General features: G+C 41.0%; 1 protein-coding gene and 1 long non-coding RNA gene across 4 annotated transcripts in view; one reads left to right on the forward strand and one right to left on the reverse strand.

Moving 5' to 3' along the window:
- Positions 1–5,735, forward strand: part of LOC119311003 — a 6,297-nt gene extending 562 nt beyond the window's left edge. The window contains exons 2-8 of one of the 3 annotated variants that reach the window (XR_005150842.1): positions 25–97; positions 317–411; positions 1,057–1,142; positions 1,344–1,452; positions 2,906–2,987; positions 3,630–3,737; positions 4,054–5,735. This is a non-coding gene — a long non-coding RNA (uncharacterized LOC119311003). Of the gene's footprint in view, positions 1–24; positions 98–316; positions 412–1,056; positions 1,143–1,343; positions 1,453–2,905; positions 2,988–3,629; positions 3,738–4,044 lie in introns of all 3 variants that reach the window. The other 2 variants (XR_005150840.1, XR_005150841.1) reach the window with 2 other exon arrangements.
- Positions 5,736–6,009: 274 nt separating this feature from the next.
- LOC119311004 (fructokinase-1) lies at positions 6,010–8,679 on the reverse strand. The gene is made up of 4 exons (XM_037586631.1): positions 8,210–8,679; positions 6,855–7,187; positions 6,545–6,661; positions 6,010–6,416 (listed from the first exon to the last, which is right to left on the reverse strand). The coding sequence occupies exons 1-4, from the start codon at positions 8,600–8,602 to the stop codon at positions 6,288–6,290; spliced, it is 972 nt and encodes a 323-aa protein (XP_037442528.1). The 5' UTR covers positions 8,603–8,679; the 3' UTR covers positions 6,010–6,287.
- Between the last annotated feature and the right edge of the window lie 9,444 nt (positions 8,680–18,123).

Genomic DNA, 18,123 nt, shown 5'->3' on the forward strand with positions numbered 1-18,123 from the left:
TTTGATTTCTTCTGTTTTCGTAAGAACAATGTGTGCAGATCTGTAAAAGAAGAGAAGAGGAAGAATCCCAAGGAAGAGTTTGGTGAAGAAGAATAAGGTGAATTCACCTCTATCTCAAGCAAAGTCACATTTGTTCCTGCAATTTGATGTTATGATTTATTTTATCCTTGTTTAGATTTGTTTACATGAATGCCAACTACTTTATTTTACTTATATTCCAGTGACTTTTCTCATTTGTTTTTTGTTCGTGATCTGCTCTGCTTGTTTTGGCTCCTTTTAATTGATGCATTATTTTTGTCTATTAATGTGTACCCAGGTGACTATGTGAGTTGCATTGACAGAATCCATGTATTAAGCTGGGGCATTTTTGGCAGCTGCAGCAACCTGACAATTCATTTGTTCTCATACAAGGTAATTTACTTCCCCCCTTTATGTATCATGGATGGATATATGTGCTGGTTGGTTGTCATTACTGAAGCAAGAATTGTTGATGATGACTACCTTCGAGCAGGTTTTTATTGGTTTTTCTTTCTCCATTTTTGTATGATGTATGGATGTTGTAGGATAAATGTGAATTAACAATACAACAGCTTCCAGAAGTATTTTGCAACTTCAGAAATCCAGAATTATGGTTCTGATGTTAATGACCAGGATGATGCGATAGCCTCTTTTGATTCGTATCTATTTTTTCGATGCTTGAAAGATATACTTGCATCACTTGACTGGAATAATCTAACTTGCGTTTCTCTTTTTTTTCATTTCCAGAGAATAATCTAACTTGCGTTTCTCTTTTTTTTTTCATTTCCAGAGTACTTTGCTGCTAGCATAATTGTGGTCCATTTTATACTCTACTTTTCCTTGATCTATATACATGATTGTCAATTTCCAACTTCTTAGTTACAGAAAAAACAAACAAAATTCAGTTTAGATTTGTCTGCTGTAGGCATTAAAAGATTCATCAGAGCCATCATTCTGAACATTGTTTAAAATGACACCCTATTGCCGTTGGTGCCAAGAACTTGTGATTTATGGCTTATGTCAATTCCATCTTTATAGATGCTTGTGAAGTACATGGGGAAGGCGCGCATGGTTGATAATTATGTTCTGGATTGGAGGCCGAAGCAAACTCCGTCAGGTTTCAGGTGCACGCCCTCTGTCTCTGTTTTCGTCTCTGTAGCTAAACTTGAGAATTGTACACTTTGGTATATAAAGTTAATCGCTGAGTTTACATGCAGTTATGAAAGTTAGAGCATATACATGCTTGATTTTACTTCCTTTAATACAGGGCATTCTATAATTACTAAGAACTGATTAGTTGAAGTGTGCCTCTCTATTTTGTCCAGATAATTACTTCAGGTTAGGCGGGAGAAATAAAAAGGGTAACCATAGATATATGGTGTAGCATCATGAGGTTCAGGTTCCTGCTGTTGATCAACCGTTGCTTCGGTCGAGGTGGGTTATGCTTGATTATGTTCTTTGTATTTTTGTTCATGGCCTACACTGGTGTTATCATCTATTCTGTTTCAAAAATTTCAATGGCTTAGTTTCATGTCCCAGTACCACTTGAAGTACAACTAAGTACCTTCTGACAGGGCAATAATGTATGTATTTACCTATGGTTATTGTTTCCTATAAGAAACATGATCATCTCACCTTGGTTTCCCCTGTATCTGGCTTGGGACAGTTTTATGTGAGATTTGTTTTGCATTTTCTGTGTGTGTGGATGCTTAAGCTTAAGCTTTTGTTATTTGGTTCAGTTAGAGATTAAAGAAGACTGAAATTGAGTCGATGGTGTATATACTTGATATATATAAATGGTCAAAATAAGGAAGTGCTTTTATGAAAGTTAAATATGCAGTTGTCTTCCTGTTTGAATCTTCATTGGTGATTCCAAGTTTGTTGCTTTCCCCAAAAGTGGAGATTTGTAGTACCGACAGAACTTCAACCTATTCAGCATAGATCTTAAATTGACCAGACAATAGTATAATAATTTTTATTTACGGCCTTAGAATTGTATTGCCACAAAAAAAATCAGATTTCAAATCGCAAAAAAAGCAGGTTCTTATGCTCATAACAATCCAGGAGATGATTCTGTAGCTTAATGTTTGCTTAATCTTTTCCATCCGTAATTAGTTAAAGGTATTAATTTGGTGATAATTTAAGAATCTTCGGGTAGTAGAGATCATGTAGGTCATTTAGCTCCGCCCACCGGCCGCCGGAGATTAAAGAAGACTGAAATTGAGTCGATGGTGTATATACTTGATATATATAAATGGTCAAAATAAGGAAGTGCTTTTATGAAAGTTAAATATGCAGTTGTCTTCCTGTTTGAATCTTCATTGGTGATTCCAAGTTTGTTGCTTTCCCCAAAAGTGGAGATTTGTAGTACCGACAGAACTTCAACCTATTCAGCATAGATCTTAAATTGACCAGACAATAGTATAATAATTTTTATTTACGGCCTTAGAATTGTATTGCGACAAAAAAATCAGATTTGAAATCGCAAAAAAAGCAGGTTCTTATGCTCATAACAATCCAGGAGACGATTCTGTAGCTTAATGTTTGCTTAATCTTTTCCATCCTTAATTAGTTAAAGGTATTAATTTGGTGATAATTTAAGAAACTTCGGGTAGTAGAGATCTTGTAGGTCATTTAGCTCCGCCCACCGGCCGCCGGCCAGAGGTGAGTTCTTTTATACCTGTATAGGAGAGGGGGGGGGTGCTCATATCGGGGCTGCAAATTGGGAGCCTCTGATGTTATCACCATCCCGGTTCCGTTCTTCAGATACGCAGAATCGTTCTTGTTCATTGGTTGCTTGAGGGGAATGTTATTTTCTTGGAGAGACAGGGAGAAATCTCTACTGAATTAGGTGTTGAAGATGTTTTCTTGTGTATGTGTGTTTCAGTGCGAACCCGGATCAGTTGCTGCTCCAAACCAGACAATTTGGAGGATGAATCTTATGTTCATTGGTTTCTGATGAAGGAAAGGTTTATACGATCCAACAGATTATCTTATGTTGTTTACATATGCAAAGTGATGCTTGTTGCTCACTTATAGATGGAAGTTAATTAAGTGGCAGAAAAATAGGAAACGATAGGTTGAATGGTCCAGTTGGCCATCAATTTACTATTTTCGTGCATGCTAGCTTGATTCATCTTGCTCAAACCAATAGTTGTTGCTTGCTGATGAAGGAAAGCTGCTTAAACAAAACGTTAATACACGTGTTCTAGAATCTACCAAATCACCTTTTACTGTTTACATATGCAAGTTCATCTTCAAGATGTTCTTTGCGGCATTAGAACTACACTTGGAGAGATTCGTCCATGTTTTATCCATAGAGCAGGTTATGTTTGTACTGCTTTGCTCTTGCCAACTCGAACATAATGTACCTTTCTAAGCATCTCATGCTATACTTGATTACACTTAAAATTATGTATAATGCTTCACTGCGTCCAAACTTACATGTACACATCACATGTGTAATTGAGCGTCAGAAAGAACTGCATAGTTTTATTAGCAAGAAGCTTCTTGATAGATTACAAATTTATCAAACATCTATAGCACACTTTGGTCTGTGATGTCCGCTGAATTTTTATTTGATTGATTCTTATTTGTGTGTCGTCTTCCAGTATCCTATGTGCAGAGCAGAGTAGATATAAAGTTCAGTTCTATGGTCCTGCTCAGATGTTATATCTTGAATGCATTTAACTTTCATCGATGCTCCCACTAAGTCTTTGGTAAGTCTTCCTTTGCCACTTCTATTATGCTTATATTTAAATGACAAAATTTTTTGTTCCCACTTTTAGTGATTATGGCCAATAACTATACGATAAATTGACTTATAAGTATTAGAATCTTGACCGCATAAGCGAGCATATAAGATTGGCCTAAGTTAAGGCTAAAAAATCTGTGATCGTAATTATTTTTTGGAAGAATTACTGATGTGGACAACCCATGTTTCTAACATTTTATTGTACTACCAACTTTAGCTTACTTTAGACTAAAGTAGCTCCAAGTTCGTGTAATTAATTAGGAAATAAATAGTTGATGCAGCTGATTCGGGTTACTACAAATGAACCACAGCTAGCATGTCAGGCCAAAGTAGAAGAGTTGGCAGGATTGTATGCTTCTATCTCAAAAGAAGGTTTTCTGTTTGTCAACTCTACATCAGGCCAAGAGCTAGCTTATGTCTCACTCACAATATCATAACTTCCCGACAATAGTGCTACATGCTTCGGTTAGTCTCTTTCTTGTGCACATTTATTTGCTGGTGAGGGAAGCAGTTTTAACATGTGTGTTTTCCCTATGCTGGCATTTGCTTCTTCCGATAATTAATATTAGTTATCCATTTGCAGTATAGTTAATCTCTCTAATGAGTAACATTGTTATTGCAAATGATCTCGGTATTTTTTTATTTACTTTTGCATATTGTTGCTTTCAGTAATATTCCACCCAAAGGATAATATTTTTATATCTCTAATTTCTACTTTGCAGCAATGGATAGTTGTGCTTTGGTTCCTCTAGCTTTTTTTTTTGAAGATGTAGTTCCTCTATCCTTTTGTAGAAACTAGGTACCTCCTGTACTTTAGGTATATATAAGTCTTTTGTAGAAACTATTGTTAATATCTCAAAAATAAGAAGGTTACCTTTTCCTTTACTTGTGTACTTGGAACCAAATCGTTCGTTACCAATTGTATCGGGACACTATTTTATAGAAGATACGGCTTACTGTGCATTGAAACAATAGCCGCAGAGTTTGGTCTTTGTGTTATCTCTATACATTTGATTTGGATTTGTCCTGATTTAAGTAAAGAAGCCTCCGTTAATACTGAACCGTTTTGTGTTCATTCTGTTGTCTTCAGACATATGTATTTTGAGAATCATTCTGAAACCAGGGTTCAAAGCGCTGAGAAAATATGGTTCTATCTTGTGCTAATGTTTCAAAGGGAGATGTACAAAAAGAATCATAACTGTTGACGCATATCTACTAGCAGACTAAAAGAATTGGTTGCTACTCCATTCAATGACTATGTGATTAGCAAAGTGGCTCGCATCTTTTACTGGACATTTTGTTTATTAGTGTGTTTGCATAGGAACACTGGAATGCCCAGTAAGGTACTGAGGTGTTATGTAACTACTATCTTAACTCTTCTGCAGGTGTTTCTTCTCTGTTGTTTTTCTTTAGATCTGAACCATACCCTATCATAGATAAGATATGTTGGAGATTGTCTTGACGATACAACTTCACAATCATAGGACATTCTACAGGAAATAAATAAGTATTATTTTGGATTGGACGATGGTATTGAACGCATTTGTGCTTTGGGCAATGACAGTCCACCAAACAAACCCACCATTAAGTGCTGCTTAGATGATAAAGTCATCTTCAATGTATACTCTTTCAATACATGGCTTACTCTCGGCCTTTGCACCATCCATCTTTTCTAATATAGCCTGTCTTTTAAAGCCAATGTATGCTATTACCAAGTGATCTGAATATTTTCTTTTAAGCATCAAGCTTTCATGTAATGGAATATAAGTCTCTTTAAGTTATTCTAAGTCAATCTCATACACATGCTTTGAATGCTTGGCTCGCTTTTGCTTTTTGCGCCATGGTCAAACGTGCAGCGATGACTTTGTCTAATGTTTATCACTTCAATATGTGCTTGCATAATATTAATGTACACTCTTTCAATACATGGCTTGCTCTCGGCCTTTGCGCCATTGGCGCAACTGGTCATCTAGTGAATTTAGGAGCTCGAATGTCGAAGCTCACAAGCTCGCAAAACATGCTTTATCCCCACCAGCTGGCTGACATGTGTGGCTAGGCCAGCCGGATGGACTATCTTTCGTCCCTGTAAACATTGTGACCACGCAATAAAAAGCTTCGGAGTTTGTCTAAAAAAATACTTTATAACAAAAGGCCCTAGATGTTGACAAGTCCTGGAAAATCGATGTCGTTTGACAGTTGAATAGGTATGCTACAGCATTTGATTCGTATTTTCCAAAAGTCCGGGAACTATGGATCAAGTGCGTAATTCCTCAGCAACAACACTGTGGGATTACAGATAACATAACTTGTCTCCGTTTCACATCCGAAAGAAGCTCAGAAATGGAGCAAGAGATCATATAGAGCCGTCCCGCCAAATTTATGGATCAAGATTCCGAATTTATGGATCAAGATTCCATTTATGGCTGGTACAAGATATCATCCACTACAACTGAATATTCTCCATCAGCGTACAATACAACATGCGGAATTCGAAGCTAGTGAAAATCATGACCATCTAAGCACTCTCCATCAGCTGCAAGACCTCAATTTCTGTGGGCAATGAAGGGATTGCCCCTTTCTTTGTGGTGGTGATTGCTCCACATGCATTGGCAAATTTAATCGCCTCCACGAGCTTTTCCTGATTCTGCGGCAACCAGCAGATATGGAATTAGTGAACCACCTACTTCTACGCACGAAAAACGGCATGAGTTATACAGAGCTAGATTGAAACTAGCACAGTAATGCTAAAGAAGTGTTTGTAGGCAAGCTTACTTGCAGTGATGATGGATCTTGGACAATTTTCCGGAGCAGAGCACCAACAAATGCATCACCAGCACCTGTGGTATCAACTTGTTGTATTTTGTACGATGGGACAACTCCACGGAAATCCTATAGTCAAAATGTCAAATACAACAAAGCTAAAGTCTCAGTTACAGCATGAGTCTTTAAGTCTCAATGGTAATTGTGCAACAGTTATATACTTGTCCCGAGTGCATACAAAGCAAAGCCCAGTGAAGATTAGATTTGACATACAAAGTACAACCAGCACTAACAATAGATTCGAAAAACTTGTAAAGCATACCCTGGCATAGTACTTGCAGCCTTGACCTCCAAGAGTGACCAGGAGGAGCTTAAAGGTAGGGCGCCACAGCTTCATGACAACATCGTCCTCTACTGAGTCGATGCCAGTCAAAAACTCAACCTCAGACTCACTGACCTTGACAATGTCTGCCTGGTCCCAGATACTCAAGATCTTGGTGCGAGCCTCCTCACGGGATGACCACAATGCCTCCCTTGGGTTCGGATCATATGAGAGAAGCGCGCCGGCCTCTTTGGCGATCTCCATGGCGCGCAGATGTGCCGACCGGCAAGGCTCAGCAATCAAGCTTATTGATCCATAGTGGAAGACTGCAGCCTGGGTGCATTATAAGTTATGAGTCATTTTCCTCCAAAGAAATAGAACAGTGCAGTACAGAAACTTTGCAAGAAATCGACAGATTTAAGAATCATATCGTTAGAGTTGAACACTTTCTTATAAAGTCTGCACGCAGAGCATAAATCTAACCATGAACAATTGAAGCATCTAGCAGCACCTGATATGTGGTAGTTCTCGATCATAGAACTATACATACAAGCCGACATGACCCTCCTGCTCCATGGATGAAAATGTTGATCACCTGCTTCTCTGGCGACTATGTCAAGTTACGATCTGCACCCCTACCATGTGGAACGTTTGGAAACGCCACAATGCCCTCATCTTCAACAGAGCTGATGAATCGGTTAACTTGGTAATCCGTAGGTGTGCTGAGGACATTAGACTATGGTCGTGGAGATGTTCATATCGAACGAACTACCTGACATGCACAATTCTGAAATTACGTCTCAGTTTCACAGTAGACAGTACCAAATATAAGAAGTTTTGTGAACTGCCAACACTTCTTATATTTAGGAACAGAGGTAGTACCAAATGTGCAAACATTTTCTCAAAAGTTTTAGTAGTAACCATGAAAAGATCTATCTGACATAGCAAATCAGCTAACACTCTCAAATCTCAATTATTGTGCATCACAACGAAACATACTTCACATTGGATTCTACTGTTGTACATGGCACGGGTTAAAGTATCAGACAGATCCAGTAAAAGAACAAGTACAGTACCAACCAATCGGACGGCACAACAAAATCCGACCAAGATCCGCCTAATTTGCCAAGGAAGATTCAGCCCCCGAATTGCACGAAACGAAAAGGACACCTAGATAAACAAGAGGAACAGGACGAAAAAAATTCCACCTGATGCGCACCAAATCAGACCTAGCTAGCGCTCGCGTCCGGATCCAAGATACTGGCCGAAGATTCTACTGTGCTCGATGGGATCGAGTTGGTTCCCCAGATCACAAGCAAAGAAGCCAGTAATAGGCAGGGTTGTGATTCGCGTACCCTCTTGATGACGTCGACGTTGAGCTCGTCGGCGGTGAGGAGCATGTCGGCGCTGGGGTTGCGGTAGAACATGAACTCGCGCTCCCCGTCGGCGCGCAGCGTGACGAAGGCGAGCGCGGTGCGCGCCCCCGCGTCGAAGACGACGGCGCCGTCGTCGACGCCGTTGTCGCGGAGGATGGCGGCCAGCATCCGGCCGAACTCGTCGTCGCCGAGCTTGCCGACGAAGGCGGCCTCGCCGCCGAGCCGCGCGACCGCGATGGAGACGTTGGCCGGAGCGCCGCCGGGGGCCTTGAGGAAGGCCGGCGCCTCCGCCAGCGACACCCCCGCCACCGTCGGCACGAAGTCCACCAGCATCTCCCCGAAGCTGACCACCAGCTCGCCCCCGCCCGCCATTTCCGGGCACACGGATGGAGACAGAGAGAGAAAGAGAACTGGGGGGATGATGTGTGCGCGCCGGGACGGAAGTCCACCCAAAATCACCTGACTTGAAGACCACAATCGTCGTCATGTTCTTCTATTCTTTTATTCGTTTCTGGTGTCCCGCATTTCATTTATGCCATTTTTTCAACGTGACCGACAGTTTTTTTTAACATCAGTACAGACGCAAGCGCTCATACATACGCGTATACACTCACTCCTATGAACGCACACACGCACACCCTATCCCTATGAGCACCTGCGAAGACTGAGCCGGCATATCATCTTAGATTTACGAAGTCACCGTAGGCGTCTCGTTGTCGACGGGAACGTCTCCTCCTACTGAAAATGCATTGCCGGAAATCCTGAAATAAATCCAAAAATAAGGCGAGTACAAGACTTGAACTCTGATGGGTTGGGGATACCACTGTCCATCTAACCATCCAACCACAGGTTGGTTCGCCAACGTGACCGACAGTTGATGCCATGAAACTATATACTACATCTATACTGAAATATTTATAGCTGGGAACTTGTACTAGTCTCTTCCAACTACAAGTATTTCGATACAGATGGAGTAATTTTTTTCTAACACGGTACAATTTTATATGGTCGCGTATACATGTACAATTCATCTTATGAGCGCACCCACGCATATTCTATCGCTATGGGCACCTTTTAAGATATTGAGTTGTCACATTATCTTGAAATTGACAAAGTCGTCATAGACACTTCATATTCGATGGAAACGTCTTCTCACACTAAAAAAATATGGTCGGAAAGTCTAAAATAAATTTAAAAAACGCAAGGCCTTAAAATGTTAATAGAATGGTTCTGTTAGAGTCAGACCATCCGACGGAGCCGCATCGTGATGAACAACGTGGGGTGCAAGTCAAGCAGCTACCAAATAGATAGTTTCCATCTCTGTTGGTCTATTCATATTGTACACAAACTCTGTAATTTCTGGATGCATATATATACGAGGAGGCTGTACCGTGACTGGCATTGAGCCGCCCGGTGTATTCCAATTTATATGGTATCAGGCCACATCGTTCCTCTCATGTCAAGACTCGGTCTCAAAACCTTATCGCCGCTATCGTCGTCGTCGTCGCAGCTTCCCACAGCCTCCTTCTCTGCCACCATGAACGCTAACGACCTCAAGAAGCTCGAAGAGGAGCTCAAGCAACGCGAGTCCATCATCAAAACTCGCGAGGAAGAACTCCAACATCTTGCCAAAGAGCGCGCCAAGACAGTTCTAGCATCCACCCCTGCACCTGTTCCTGCACCGTCCTCCTATGCTGCTTCAATCAAGACATGTGTCCATCGCTCTTGATCTTCAGGACTCCAACTACGCCAAGTGGCGTCAGCTTTTTCTCGTGGCCCTCAGGCGCTACGGCCTCTCCATCCACGTCGTTGGCGCCGCTGACGCCCCCCCCCCCAACATGTCGTCTATCTCGGATTGGGGATGCAACGACTACACGGTGCTCTCCTGGATCTACGACTCAATCTCCATCGAGCTCTTCGGCATCATCATGGCTCCAGGCTCCACGGCGCGACAAGTCTGGGACTCCATCGCCAACCTCTTCCACGACAATAAGAAAAGCCGCACCTTAGCCCTCGATGTTGAGTTCCGCAACACTCCACAAGGGGACATGTCTGTCCATGACTACTGCGCCAAACTCAAGTCTCTTGCCGACGCTCTCACGGATGTCAGCCAACCTATCTCCAACGAGACGCTCGTCCTCATGGTGCTCCACGGTCTCAACGAACAATTCAGCCATCTTTGGTCTTTTCTACCATTCCAGGTGTCGTTCCCATCCTTCTTGCAGACACGTTCCGCTCTCATCCTCGAGGAGACGCAGAAAAAGACGGACGCCAAGAACGTGGCGGCCCGCACTCTAGGCAAGCGGCAATAGCATCCTCCCTCATGTTGGCGGGGACCATGCTCATTCTTCTGGCCGCGGCATTGGCTACAACGGTAGCGACTCACGCAACGCCGCCTCACACTCCACCACGCCCTACCCCAACCCTGGTCATGGCAGTGGAAACGGCGGACGCCGCGGACGTGGAGGCGGTCGCGGACGAGGCCATGACAATCCCTGGATGTTCAACCCATGGACCGGCCTCCCAACTCAGGCTCAACAACAGCAGCAGCATCCTCCCTCTGCACCGTGGCAGCCCCGCTGGCGTGCTCCCAATGACGGCGTCCTTGGTCCTCACCCAAGTGCTTCTCCTTTCCAGGCGTACACTACATATGGTCGACAAAACACATACAACGGTGGCATGATGCCGTCACCATCTACAAGCTATCCAGGAGGTCACCAACAACTTGATCCAGCCTTGTTGAACACTGATAAGTCTCCAATGTACCTATATTTTTTTTTATTATTCCATGTTGTTTTATTATCAATTTTGAATGTTTTATAATCATTATATAGTCATTTTATATCATTTTTTAAAACTAACCTATTGACATAATGCCAAGTGATAGTTGTTGTTTTTTGCATGTTTTTTACATCGTAGGAAATCAATATCAGATGGGGTTCAAATGCCACGCCAATTTACGATGATTTTTTATGGGCCAGAAGGAACACAACGGGCCCTGGTTGCACTTGGGGGGAGTCCGGAGGAGGGGACAACCCACCAGGGCGCGCCAGGAGACCCAGGCGCGCCCTGGTGGGTTGTGCCCACCTCGGGTGCCCTCTGGACTGACTCTTTGCTCTATAAATACCCCAATATTCCAGAAACCCTAGAGGAGTCGGCAAATTTTCATTCAGCCGCTGCAGAGTCCAGAACCATGAGATCCAATCTATACACCATCACGGAGGGGTTCACCACTTCCATTGGTGCCTCTCTGATGATGCGTGAGTAGTTCTTTGTAGACCTTCGGGTCCATAGTTAGTAGCTAGATGGTTTCCTCTCTCTCTATCTCTCTCTCTCTCTCTTGATTATCAATACAATGATCTCTTGGAGATCCATATGATGTAAGTCTTTTGGCGGTGTGTCTGTTGGGATCTAATGAACTTCAAGTTTGTGATCAGTTATATATTTTTATATCCATGAAAGTTATTTGAGTTCTTTGATCTCTCATATGCATGATCTCTTATAGCCTTGTATTTCTTCTCTGATATTTGGGTTTTGTTTGGCCAACTTGATCTATTTATCTTGCAATGGGAAGAGGTGCCCGGTAGTGGGTTCGATCTTACGGTGCTTGATCCCAGTGACAGAAAGGGAACCGACACGTATGTATCGTTGCTACTAAGGATAAAAAGACGAGATCCATATCTTTCGCAATAGATAAAGGGATCTTGTCTACATCATGTAATCGTTCTTATTGCATTACTCCGTTTTTCCATGAACTTAATACACTAGATGCATGCTGGATAGCGTTCGAGGTGTGGAGTAATAGTAGTAGATGCAGGCAGGAGTCGGTCTACTAATCTTGGATGTGATGCCTATGTAGTGATCATTGCCTGGATATCGTCATGATTATTTGAAGTTCTATCAATTGCCCAACAGTAATTTGTTCACCCACCGTTTGCTATTTTTTCTCGAGAGAAGCCAATAGTGAAACCTACGGCCCCCGGGTCTTCTTTCTCATATATTTTCCTTGCGATCTACTTTTTCCTCGCGTTTATTTTTAGATCTATTAAACTAAAAAAATACAAAAATATCTTGCTGCAATTTATTTGTTCCGCGATCTATTTATCCCATCTACAAATTAACCTCACGTCTTTTGCCTATCTTGAGGCGTCGTACCCTGAAAGCGATTGACAACCCCTTTAGCACGTCAGGTTGCGAGGTGTTGTTATTTGTGTGCAGGGGTTGTTTACGTTGTGTTGCTTGGTTCTCCTACTGGTTCGATAACCTTGGTTTCATATCTGAGGGAAATACATACCACCGCTGTGCCGCATCATCCCTTCCTCTTTGGGGAAATACCGACGTAGCTTCAAGCGACATCAAAAGGAATTTCTGGCACCATTGCCGGGGAGGATCTTCAAGATAACTAGGTTCCTAATCACAAATCTCATCTCCTTGCAATTTACATTATTTGCCTCTCGTTTTCCTCTCCCCCACTTCACAAAAATGTATCGTTTCATTCGCCTCTCTTTTTCTGTTCATCGTTTTCTTGCCAGATCTATTTTTGCATGCATCCTTGTTTGTCGGTATGGATAGTTCTTCCTCTAGTGCTTGCACTCCCGAGGACGAGGTCCTCAACTTTAAGCAAGGAGGAGGAGAAAATTTAAAAGATGCTTGGTATAGAATTTGCAATGCTCATAATAGATCTATCCGTAAGTAATCTACCATTGTGCTTCTGCGTTGTTTTTATGTTGGCATCACCACTTGGTATAGATTCGTCCTTGATACGATTACTGGTGGAAATTTCTTAATGAGTCCTCCTTTTGATGCTCTTAATGCTATGGGAAATTTAGTAGTCTCACCATCTCTTATGGTTAATGAAACAATTTTGACTCTTGAGCATGTTATGTAAAGACTAGATGCTATTGAAAAGAAAATGCTCACCGAAGATCATATGGAAATTATATACAACAAGATGCATAATTTTGCTACTAATCTTGGGTCAAAAGTGGGCGATATTTTTAAGTTATTAAAAGAGAGGGGTACCTTAATCCATGAAAGAATAGAAGAAAGTCCGTCTTGGATCAATAAATTGGAAGAAATCTTTAGTAATCTAAGCACGGCTTTTACTACCACTAAAATTATTGAGGAAACTCCCTTAAAGAGTAAGAAATCTAGGAACAAGGGTGCATCTTCCAGTAATAATGATAAAGGATACCTTAAGATGATTAGCATCCATCCGGATTTTGTTGAAGTGATAAGAGATCCTTTTTGTAAGAATGAAATATTTAAATGTACTTCGAGGAGTATTGCTATTGAAGGTCTTTATGCTAAATCTTTGAAGGATTCTAAGTGTTTGATTGAAGAGTTGGACAAGGATGACAAAACTTAGATCCTTGCTTTATGCCTAGCTAAGGGCGTAAAACTATAGCGCTTGTTGGGAGGCAACCCAATGAATAAAATTTATTTTTGCCTTTTGCTTTCTGTTCTTGAGTGTTAACACAATTATGCTACTGTTATGATTGTGTTTTTGTGTTTTAATTAGTGTTTGTGCCAAGTAAAGCCTTTAGGATCTTCTGTGGTGATAGTTGTTTGATCTTGCTGAAAAAGACAGAAACTTTGCACTGACGAAAATAATTATCATAAGTCATAGAAAAGAGCTTTTTCTGATCCTTTTTGCAGAAAATTAATATACAAATTATGTTGGTTGTCCTAATTTGGTAGAATTTTTGGAGTTACAGAAGTATTTGAAAGTTCCAGATTACTACAGACTATTCTGTTTTGACAGATTCTATTTTCTTTGTGTGGTGTGCTTATTTTGATGGCTCTATGGTTTTCTTTGATGAGTTTTTGCCATAGAAAAGTTGGAATACAGTAGATATAATACAAAAACAAAATAATAATTGGTTTGACACATCACTTATAGTAGTGGTTTGCTTTATTTTACTAACGGATCTCACAAGGGTTTTGAGTTTTGTGTGATTGAAGTTTTCAAGTTTTGGGTTATCTTATGATGGATTAAAGAAGGATAGAAGAGCCTAAGCTTGGGGATGCCCCGCCATCCAAAGCTATTATCCAAGAATGAGCAACCAACTAAGCTTGGGGATGCCCCCGAGTGGCATCCCCTCTTTCTTCTAACGACCATCGGTATTTACTCGAGACTATATTTTTATTCGTCACATGATATGTGTTTTGCTTGGAGCGTCCTGTATTATATGTGTCTTTGCTTGTTTTATTTTGTGTTTTAAGTCATCAATCCTTGCTGGACACACCTATTTGAGAAAGCCAAAATTATGCCATGACTTGTTAAAATTGCTCTCTATGCTTCACTTAAATTTTTATGAGCAATGGACTTGCTCTAGTGCTTCACTTATATCTTTTTGAGCACGGTGTGCTTAGTATTTTTGAAGAAATGCTCTCTTGATTCACTTAGATTTATTTGAGAGTTAGTAAAATTTTGAAGAAATCCTCTCTTGCTTCACTTAAATTATTTTGAGAGAAAGAAAATATGTTATGCTCATGATCTTCACTTATATTTGTTTGAGATTATGAAAAGCAACACATGAAAATTAATCCCAAAGTGATAGATATCCAAGAAGGATAAAGAAAGAAAGAAAATATATGTCATGAAGATCATTGGACAAAGTAAACTTGATTCTTAGGAATAGTTTTGAGATATGATGATGTAATGTGTGAGTCATGTTGATGAGTAATTGTGCTCTAGTCAGAATATTGGTGTTAAGGTTTGTGATTCCCTATGCATGCACGAAAGTCAATAATCATGCAATGAAAATTATATCCTACTTGTGGTGCATTATTCGGTGTTAATTATGCTTAATGCTTGCTTATGAGATTATTCGTTTCTTGGTTGGTCGCTTCTCAATCTTTTTGCTAGCCTTCATTTTGCACCAAGTATGACCTCTACTTGTGCATCCAAAATCCTTTAAACCAGTTTTGCCACATGAGTCCACTATATCTACCTATATGCAGTATTCTTTTGCCGTTCTAAGCAAATTTGCATGTGCCATCTCTAATTTTCAATATGAACTTCTCTTTTGTGTGTTTGTTTAGATCGCAGAACGGTAACGGGTAGCTAATATTTCCATTCTAGATGTGTTATTCTCACAATGCATGTTTATTCACTTGTCATTGCACGAGAGTAAGGCAAAGATATTAGGTATGCCCAGTCCCGAAATGCAAAAATGAATTTACTTTATGTTGTCAAATAATAAATTCCTTGGAAAGTGTTGGTATGGAGGGCGCCCGTGAATACGGCTAGCCATTGAAAGTGAAAGTTATGGTGGAAAAAGGAATAAACTCTATTTTTTGTTTGGGAACCGCCTATGATATATCTAGCATGGAAAGTGTTGGGATGCTCCAAGTCGTTTTCGTTGGTGGGATGGATACACCTCCCAAAATGTTTTTATCTCTAATTTTTTCACTTTGAGCTCTAGCACCTCTACAAATCCCTACTTCCCTCTGTGAAGGGTCTTTCTTTTACTTTATGCATTTTTTATTTTTTAAATTGAGTCTCCATCCTCTCTCATAAAAGCACCAACTAGGGGACAATATGATCGTACTTAAGTATTGGGTGTAGCTAATATTCGAGTGTGTTTCATGAATGGGTCAATATTTGAGCATGATGGGCTAGGGATAACTTGTTTTAGCATTGATATTTGAAAGACATGGTTGCTTGTTGATATGCTTGAGTATCTAAATTATTGTGTCAAAACTAGACTATTGCTTTGAATCACATAAAAGTCCAAATGTCCATGCTATGAAGAAAAGAATATGATATGACATGATAAACAACACTCCACATCAAAAAATCTGTTTTATCACTTATCTACTCGAGGACGAGCAGGAGTTAAGCTTGGGGATGCTGATACGTCTCCAACGTATCTATAATTTTTTATTATTCCATGTTGTTTTATTATCAATCTTGGATGTTTTATAATCATTATATAGTCATTTTATATCATTTTTTGGTACTAACCTATTGACATAGTGCCAAGTGCCAGTGAATGTTTTTTACATCGTAGGAAATCAATATCAGATGGGGTCCAAATGCCATGCCAATTTACGATGATTTTTTATGGGCCAGAAGGAACACAACGGGCCCTGGTTGCACCTGGGGGGAGTCCCGAGGAGGGGACAACCCACCAGGGCACGCTAGGAGGCCCAAGCGCGCCCTGGTGGGTTGTGCCCACCTCGGGTGCCCCCTGGACTGACTCTTTGCTCTATAAATACCCCAATATTCCAGAAACCCTAGAGGAGTCGACGCAATTTTCATCCAGCCGCCGCAGAGTCCAGAACCACGAGATCGAATCTAGACACAATCATGGAGGGTTTCACCACTTCCATTGGTGCCTCTCCGATGATGCGTGAGTAGTTCTTTGTAGACCTTCGGTTCTGTAGTTAGTAGCTAGATGGCTTGCTCTCTCTCTCTCTCTTGATTATCAATACAATGATCTCTTGGAGATCCATATGATGTAAGTCTTTTGGCGGTGTGTTTGTTGGGATCTGATGAACTTCGAGTTTATGATCAGTTATATCTTTTTATATCCATGAAAGTTATTTGAGTTCTTTGATCTCTCATATGTGTGATCTCTTATAGCCGTATTTCTTCTCCGATATTTGGGTTTTGTTTGGCAAACTTGATCTATTTATCTTGCAATGGGAAGAGGTGCCCGGTAGTGGGTTCGATCTTATGGTGCTTGATCCCAGTGACAGAAAGGGAGCCGACACATATGTATCATTGCTACTAAGGATAAAAAGACGGGATCCATATCTGTTGCAATATATAAATGGATCTTGTCTACATCATGTCATCGTTCTTATTGCATTACTCCGTTTTTCCATGAACTTAATACACTAGATGCACGCTGGATAGCAGTCGATGTGTGGAGTAATAGTAGTAGATGCAGGCAGGAGTTGGTCTACTAATCTTGGACGTGATGCCTATGTAATGACCATTGCCTGGATATCATCATGATTATTTGAAGTTCTATCAATTGCCCGACAGTAATTTTTTCACCCACCGTTTGCTATTTTTTCTCGAGAGAAGCCACGAGTGAAACCTACGGCCCCCGGGTCTTCTTTCTCATATATTTGCCTTGCGATCTAGTTTTTCCTCGTGTTTATTTCCAGATGTATTAAACTAAAAAATACAAAAATACATTGCTGCAATTTATTTGTTCCGCGATCTATTTATCCCATATACAAATTTACCTCACGTCTTTTGCCTATCTTGAGGCGCCGTACCCCGAAAGGGATTGACAACCCCTTTAACACGTCGGGTTGCGAGGTGTTGTTATTTGTGTGCAGGGATTGTTTACGTTGTGTTGCTTGGTTCTCCTACTGGTTCGATAACCTTGGTTTCATATCTGAGGGAAATACCTACCACCGCTGTGCTGCATCATCCCTTCCTCTTTGGGGAAATACCGACGTAGCTTCAAGCGACATCAAACACACTTCAGAACATGCAGCTTCCTGGAAATCAAGAGTGGTACATGGACTCTGGAGCATCATCCCATATGGCATCAGATCATGGTATTCTCTCCTCCTCCCAACCCTCCTTATCGGCGATGTCCAAGTCCCACACCCGTCGAAGCACATGTCATCACCACCACCCTCGACCTTTGGCATCGCCGACTTGGACACCCCGGTTATCACACCATGAAGCGTCTTCAAAGTTCTCACCATATCTCCTACAATAAAGTCATGCCATCCATTTGTTATGCTTGTCAGCTTGGGCGACATGTTAGATTACCCTTTTATCCATATGTCTCTTATACTAGCAAACCTTGTGCATTATTACACTTTGACCTTTGGGCTTCTCCGGTTCCAAGTACGTTTGGCTCTGCCTATTATCTTATAATTATCAATGATTTCACTCATTATTTTTGGACTTTCCC

This window comes from Triticum dicoccoides, chromosome 5B, assembly GCF_002162155.2.
Source record: "Triticum dicoccoides isolate Atlit2015 ecotype Zavitan chromosome 5B, WEW_v2.0, whole genome shotgun sequence".
NCBI classification, from domain to species: Eukaryota; Viridiplantae; Streptophyta; class Magnoliopsida; order Poales; family Poaceae; genus Triticum; species Triticum dicoccoides.

Bases quoted from the DNA above. Each gene is read 5' to 3' on its own strand.
- LOC119311004 (XM_037586631.1), bottom strand. From the start codon at position 8,602: ATGGCGGGCGGGGGCGAGCTGGTGGTCAGCTTCGGGGAGATGCTGGTG. The intron at 7,188-8,209 runs GTACGCGAATCA...TAATGCACCCAG, and splicing joins ACGTCGACGTCATCAAGAGG to GCTGCAGTCTTCCACTATGG. The intron at 6,417-6,544 runs GTAAGCTTGCCT...TGGTTGCCGCAG, and splicing joins AAGATCCATCATCACTGCAA to AATCAGGAAAAGCTCGTGGA.